The sequence below is a fragment of the Monopterus albus genome, unplaced genomic scaffold, assembly GCF_001952655.1.
Source record: "Monopterus albus unplaced genomic scaffold, M_albus_1.0 scaffold223.1, whole genome shotgun sequence".
Taxonomy (NCBI): Eukaryota; Metazoa; Chordata; class Actinopteri; order Synbranchiformes; family Synbranchidae; genus Monopterus; species Monopterus albus.
In genome coordinates, this window is record NW_018128103.1 from 915,228 (window position 1) to 923,258 (window position 8,031).

An 8,031-nucleotide genomic window follows, 5' to 3' on the forward strand; every position below is an offset into this window, starting at 1 on the left:
CAAATTCTGCCTCTTTCCTCCATTCACATCTGGGTGAGAGCATTGTTAAGGTAGTTCCAGCCAAAATTCCTGCTAGATGTCTCATATGTTTTTAAACAAATCATGAAATGTAAAGAGACTGTGCAGTAGAACACAGAGTCAGCACAACATACTGTAACAACTGCTAAGATTGAAAGCGAAAACACACATTTCCTTATCAAAGCTACACTGGTCATCCAGGCACTGTTAAAAACAGTTATGGTTTTCCATGATAAACCAAACTTAGAAAAGGAACCAACAGGCTGTTGGCAGAGAAAATGTAAGTCTTCAAAATAAGCTAGCACTAGCATGATATTCAGAGCCAAACCATTGTGCTTTTCCAACTCGGTGTCAGTCTGGGTCAGAGGAGTCTTTGACAGCACCACGCCACATGATATGCTGAGGAGACTGTTTCTACTAAAACTATTAGGAAAAGTTACATAGTGTAGCTTTTTGTTTGATTTTATCAAACTTAGCAGTACCCAGCACTTGAGGTTCATTTATACTCCACAACAGGTCTCACCCTTTATTAGACACCGGAATGAATTTCAGTCCAGTTTTTGCTCAGTTTTGCTGATTTGTTGGCCATTTCACTTCACTGCAGTGGATGTTCTGAGGTGCTAAAGCTGCGATATTATTGACAGAAAGTTGTCCAGGATAACAACAGCAACAGAGAACGAGCAAGACTCTTGTGAAACTGTGCATTTGTAAGGGTTGCTAAACAAAATATTCTGGCAGTTTAACCTACCCTACAGTCCTTTCACACACTATGTTCTGACTAAAAACCTGTACCTGCCCTGAAACAAACCATTAAAAAACTTGTAACTCATTGACTCTTACCAGATAAACAGCAATGGCAGCTCCCAGTAACCACCCACAGTAGACATCAACAGGGTGGTTTCTGAACTGGATGATCCTAGTTAACCCGGCCAGGATGGCCAGCATGACAAACGAGAACACCAGGAGTGGCTTCAGCAGCTTTGTTGAGTCTGTCAGCACCGTGTTGAAGTACATCTGAAATACAGTTTCACATGAAGTAACTGTTAACCTTTAATGTTGATTGATTTTAATGTTCATGGAATATTTTAGGTGAGACAGTCAGCTACAAATCTTCAAGATCAAAGATTTTTATTGTCAATTCACTATATGTGTAGGACATACAGAAAAATTTAAATACTGTTTCTCTCTCACCTAATGTTGAATGCCCATACCATTTAAGAAACTAAAATAGAATACAAGTAGAATAAACACAGAATAAATAGAACATGGAAAATGAATTTAAGTAATAAGGATAAACTAGATGATACAACCTAATAGCCTATGATGAAACTCAAATCCATGTGCAAACAGTGACAGTAGTGCAAATAATAATAAGAAGATTGTCAAGTGGTCAGCATAACCAGGGGCATTGGTGATGAGATGCATAATCTTACTTTATATATGAGTATGTATGTTCAGTACTTACTGAGATGTAGACAGCAGCAAAAGCAGCCAGAGTGGCATGCTGGGAAGGGAAAGACTTCCTATAAAGACAGAAAAACAGAGTACTCTTTGTGTTAATTATCATGTTCAGACAGCTAAGGGCATACAGTACCTAATATACTGTACTTCTGCAGCCATGAAGTGACTTTCAAAGAAATATGAAGGTGTGAGTGTATACCGTTCTCTCTGTGTGTAGCAGGTGTTTAATATATAAATGCAGAAAATGAAGGATACAGGAAGGGCAGTAAGTATGAATCTCTGATGTGTAGTTTATCACTTTGTAGCCCAAATATTACAAAAGTGTATACTGGTAAATATTAAAAAGCCCATGGCGCTTTTCCTGTTACAACGGTGAATTATCATCTTAGACGTGACCTAAAGCTCAAAAATTGAGGTGTATGTTCTAGTACTTCTATGCAGAAGCAACTCAATTTATACAATTCTCACAAACTCTCGCTCACAAGACTTTTTTTCTAACAAAATAAAGTATTACAGTATGTGATAGGATAGGACATTTAAGGATTTCCTTGAATGGTCATAAAATCCAGGCTGTTGCACGTTCATGTGGTCTTGCATGACATCCACCGGTGGCCCCACCATACTGGCAAAATGTTACATTGCCTTGTTTGTTATGTGTATTTTCAATAAAGCTTATGTTAAAAATAAATCCACCGGTGCCACTGTAAAAGTATAATTTTTTGCCTGTGCTTGGTTTTGGATATATTTTCCCTCCTGCTGCTGCACTGTGACCAGAGGATGTGGAGAAAAATACAGGGCCTGAGGTTACTGCATGTCCAGGAATATTCCTGTACAGGGACTCGCTGTTTTATCTGACTGGGTTTAATCTACAAGCAGCTGGCCTGTGAAGCCTCCACAGTGGTGAATGATCAGCTAATCATGTTGCTGGTTAACCAGCGGATTAAGGATCCATGATGTTATTGTTGGTGCTACACTACCTGTTGGAATTAATTTCACTGCTTTGGGAGTGTATGTGGTCATGTGGGGGAAGACACAGCGACCACCGGTTGGATTTACTGACCTTGGAGCTACTTGAAAGGGAGTGATGTTTCCACTACTCAGTGCGACTTAACGGTAAGTTTAAAACAACGCACGTTGTGTGTCTGTTAATTAATGCCTTGTTTCTGTAACAATAGAGAGAATTGTTGTAAGGTTGGAGACATAACTATGTCTGCATTATGCCAGTTAAAATATGGGGTTTCTCAGTTATCCTCTTTGCTTAGAGTGTTACACATCTCTTTTCATTGGTACATATACTGTTGTTTACCTATCTATGGAGGAGAAATTCAAATAATGCCATCGCAGTTTATTGTGCTGTCCACTTTCATATTCTGGCTCAGGTATTCAGGTAGGATTTAAGGTATTGTCATTGTTGAAAACATAACCTATTTGTCCCCCCGTCGAGATGTGTGTCCCCTTTTCAAAACTTGGTTTCATGTAGCTACCCCCTCAGTGGTTGTGGTTAGGATAATGTTAGGATTTGGGTTAGGAGAAACGCATCTCAATGGAGAAACACATTTCAATACAACACCAGAAGCAGGATGTGTGTGTGTTCATGAACTATCCTCTTGTTTTTAGTAAAAGGTTCTCTGGTTTTATTGTTGTGAAATAATTACAGACTACTTGGAGTTATGAGGGGTGCCAAGCTAATCTAGAGGTACCCAAGATTAATATGTTTTCAGAAACAAGAACTGACATATCTGCATCTCTGAACACTTCTGTAATATGCTCTGCATGTCAGTTTATCAAACCTAGGCTGTATGAAAGTTGGCAAAGCATCCAGGGCACAGTCGCACATTGCATGCAGATGTATTTGGTCTTTTGAGTGCATGCAGCATTGTGGCATCTGTTTGCATTTTTCACCTTGGTGAATTGGGGCCAATGATTTCCTGTGCCAAATCTGACCTCACGGGGTACTTTGGTGACTGCTCTGCACTTCACTGGAGGTGGGGTTGCACTGGGTCTTCCTCTTCTGCTTTGCTGGAGGGAACCAGCATTTATCAGTGCATGAACTATAGAAGCTTTGAAGAGGAGGAGATTCATCTTTTCCAGTCCAGGTCACTGTGCGCCAAGACAACCAGGCACAAGGACAGTTTCTTTCCCTGAGCCGTCACTCTGATTAACACTTAACCCATGACAGTATGACTGGACAATAACCATCAATGAAATACCTTCCCCCAGTGCAATGCCAGTAAATATACATTGTACAGAATATACAGATTCATACAGGTCTCTATTTTTATTTTTAATTACTTCATTTTATACTAATTTTATCTTGTCTCCAAATGAACATTCCTTTGTCTGACTGCATTATTTACTGCCTGTTTATACTGTTTATTTGCCCCTTGCTGTTGTCTTGCATGGGGATATGTACGTGCACATTGAGAGCCGCTGTACCAGAGTCAAATTCCTCGTGTCCAGCACACCTGGCCAATAAAACTGATTCTGATTGTTGTGGTTTTTGTGCTTTATGTCATCACAAAGGTGCATCACTACATTTCCAGCCATTCCCAACCAACTGATGCGATTACGACTTGCAGAGCCCTGGTACATTTAGAATCTGTACATATACCCTGAGGTCCCTGCCCTCACCCACACTTTCACTCCCCAGGGTTTGGGGTTTTTTGTTATGTATTGTTTGACGGACAAAAGGCCTTTGAAGGGAATGATTTGCTCATCAATGGACTGAATTTCTTCAGGGTTTGAATGTTTCCTGAAGTGCATTCAGCACTGGTCTTACTTTGAAGAGCCTATTGGTGTTTGCTGGCTGGCAAGTATAGTTATCCACAAAGTGCAGGTAACCCAGAATTTAATCATATCTGGCATTTGCAATTAATCTGAGATGAAGGCCATCCTCACTAGACCAGTACATTCATGCCCTAGGGTACCGAATGTACCCCATGACCATGTTGATCCCTAAAAAATCTGCATTTCTTTTCTTGTCACAGCCAGATTTTCTCTCCCTTTCTGGAGAGCATACAAGTTGGTGTTGTGCACTATATCATCAATGAGATCTGCGGGAAACAGATGCCTAAAGAAATCTGCTGGATCTCTTCCCTCAACATTTACTTTCCAGTCTCCTAGAAAAGGAGGCAAGTCTCCATCAAAGTCGTCTTGGAATTTCCAGACATTTTTAGCAGGCTTGAGTGCAGCCAGGTACCATGTGCACATCTTTCACAGCTTCCTCATCAAGCTGACCTCCCTCTGCATCCTGACCCTCATCATCCTGACTATCTGCATGCTGGCATGTGCATCCTGAGTGACTGCATTTTCTTCATCATCCTCAGCTCCTATGTCTCTATTGTTCTCTGGCAGCAACTCATCATCACTGTCACTATAATCATCATCACTGGAGTCAAAGGGAATTTCCTGGACTATTCTATAGGCTTCCCTATTCTTTGCCGCACTGACAGTCTACAAAATATGACAAAATGATGTGTTACTCACACAAACTACAACTAATTTGCACAAGACTATCCATTTTTAAATGAATACCCTATAAAATACAGCAAAATACACTCATTTACAACCAAAAGAGTCACAAGAAAAAGGTGAAGCAATTACATGACTTGAGTCAGAAATATACGTGATGATGCATGGTATCCACTTCATTGGACACATGGTTAATTGTAATTTACTACTTATTGGAAATAATTCATTCATTCATTTTCTACCGCTAAATCCCTGAGCGGGGTCACAAGTGGGACCGGAGCCAATCCCGGCCGGCAATGGGCAAAGGCGGGGTACACCCTGGACAGGTCGCCAATCCATTGCAGGGCTAACACATAGACAAACAACCACACACACGCACGCACATGCACTCCTATGGGCAATTTAGAGACACCAATCAACCTTTGGACTGTGGGAGGAAGCCGGAGTACCCGGAGAGAACCCACGCAAGCACGGGGAGAACATGCAAACTCCACACAGAAAGGTCCTAGGTGGGGCCCGAACCTGGAACCTTTGCGCTGTGAGGCAACGGCGCTAACCACTGTGCCACCGTGCTGCCCGTTATTGGAAATAAGATTTTTCAAAAATAAAAGAATGATGTTACTGTATATCATCATATTTCTTTTACCTCTAGGGTTCCTCTGGAATAGAAGGTCTGACAGGATATTCCAGCAGTAGTCAACAAGTGTGGCTTACTGTTGGCCATCTTGGATTCAGAGGAAATTCCCTTGTAGTTACAACGACTGACCACTGAATAAACCTCAAAGGAGTGGTGCAGTAGAGAGCACTCTAGTGGCTGATATGCAGTTCCACCATTGAAACCAGTGCATTTTGGAGAAAAAGACTTTTGAATAGCTGTCCACTGCAGTGACCACTATGCGCCAGAGGGTTAAACATTAAATGGCTGGAAATGAGCATGCTTCATTAGACAATTTGGGGGCTTTTAAATTATAATATTGACACTATTAGTTTTGCATTGATACTTCTGGTACTGTAGTATTGACTTTTCAGTTCTAACAGCTGTAAGTGCTGAAAGTTCTGAATAGCATATGTGCCAGTTTATTAGATATGTATGCAATACAATAAACTGTAATAATAACATAAACCTGGTGTTTGCATTTAGCTTTTCAGCTTCTCTTTAACATCAGCAATGAGAACTCCTCTAGCAAGGGGTGAAAGCTGAGTTTCAGTTCTGGTTTAGCGTCAAATAAGAGAAACTGTTCTTCTTTTGGAGGTGGACAGTGTCAAAGCACAAACACACAGCCCATCAAATATGTTACCAAACACACAGACATATCCTTAAATTGTAGTCATGTTGCAGGAGACACTAAGTTATATAGGAAGACAGGAACATATCTGTATTAGGTGACAAGTTACAGTCAAATGTAGTACAATAAAATCTGTTTCTGCTACCTTTGTTGTCCATTGTTCTAATCACTAAAGTGATTAAACAGGTTGCATTGATTAAGTCATATCTCTTTTCTATATGCATAACAATGACAACTGCAACCTGTAAATACTGAGAAGGCAATCGTCTGTTTAATCTGTTCACACATTTGCATAACGAAAGCTCCTCATAATAATTCTGTGTACATTACATTAAAAATATTGTATAATTATGCTGATAAAATGGTGTTTAGTGATTGAATAAAAAAATATCCTGAGATTTTTGCAGGAGCCTGCTATACTCCAGATTATTTCATTGTACAAACTAAGAGTTTGTGGAACAGCTCACCAATCTGGTGTGTAAAAATGCACAGAACATTCTCTGCCATTTCTGCTGAAGTGTATGCCAAAAGCCATCAAAACCTGCTCTGTGTTGTGATAACAGATAATTTAGTGGATGGTAATGCAAGCAACAGTGGGGATGGATGTAATACGTTTCTACCGCTGCATACACAGAGTCAACTGAGGCACTATATCCACCTAAGGAGACCATCTGTCCAGATGACCAACAAAAATGACCCTATGCTTGTGTTTTAGCCTCCACAAGACTTGTGCCAAAATAAAAGACCCATGCAACTTCATGGCATCTATGGCATAGATTCTATTCAGTAATCATTCTGCTTAAAAATGTCATTTTGCAGAAAGTGAATGTATCTGTGAATGGTGATCATGCAATGTGCATATCACATATAAGAGCAAGTATACCCCAGTCTGGCAAACTGTTTTTTGACAATTAAAAAACATTTTTAATTTTTAATTACCAGCTATCTGAAATGATCGTAATTTAATCTTACCTTAATTTAAATTTCAATATATCATATATTTATTGAACATTTACTAAAGCTAAATATAAGTATCGAATCGGAGTCTGTATTGGTGAATACAGTGGCGGGCCGTGCATACCTGGGCCTTCAGTGGAGACTTACCCAACTTAATTCACCTCTTAATACCACCACTGTACGTCGCAATTATAGAAACCATCAATGCTATACAAAAACGCAATATAATAAAGTGTGGCATTACAGAGAGAGAGGTATTTCGCGTATTGAGGGTGAATACCGTTTTTACTAAAGCAAGAAACCCAGTTAAGACAACTCCAAAACCTCTACACTACAACCGCAACTGTGATCTCTGCGTTTCAGTTCCATCAGTAAGCCCTTTTCTAGTTTTGCTCTGACCAACCAATCAGAGGACAGAGAAATGCTCACATCATTGCTGTATTTATAGAGCACCTGGTGCCAGCATAGATAAATTTAATGACTGGATGGAGGAGAATTACACGACAATAAGTCATAAATTAATGTTCATATGTGGTGACTTCAATATAGATTTGTTAAATCTTAACAAGCACTCAGGAACTGAGGAGTTTATTAATACATTATATAGATGCAGTTTATACCCAAAAATTACAAAACCAAGTAGATTAACAACCCAGCATGCAACACTAATAGATAATATATTTACTAATGATATTGATAGCAAAATGACAAGTGGATTACTTATAAATGATAGTGATCATTTACCTGTATTTTTGGTTTATGACTGCCATGTTACAAATGAAAGGCCAAAAACAAATCTTTTTTATAGGAGGGTGATGAACGAACATGCTGTAAGGAG

General features: G+C 39.6%; 1 protein-coding gene across 2 annotated transcripts in view; it reads right to left on the reverse strand.

The window, feature by feature from the left end:
- LOC109971379 (phospholipid phosphatase-related protein type 4-like) overlaps positions 1–8,031 on the reverse strand; it is an 81,993-nt gene that overhangs the window by 24,899 nt on the left and 49,063 nt on the right. For both annotated transcript variants that reach the window (XM_020619586.1, XM_020619585.1), the window contains exons 5-6: positions 1,484–1,541; positions 859–1,032 (exon numbers count right to left, since the gene is read on the reverse strand). In XM_020619586.1, the coding sequence (XP_020475242.1) occupies positions 859–1,032; positions 1,484–1,541 (232 nt within the window). The remainder of the gene's footprint in view (positions 1–858; positions 1,033–1,483; positions 1,542–8,031) is intronic.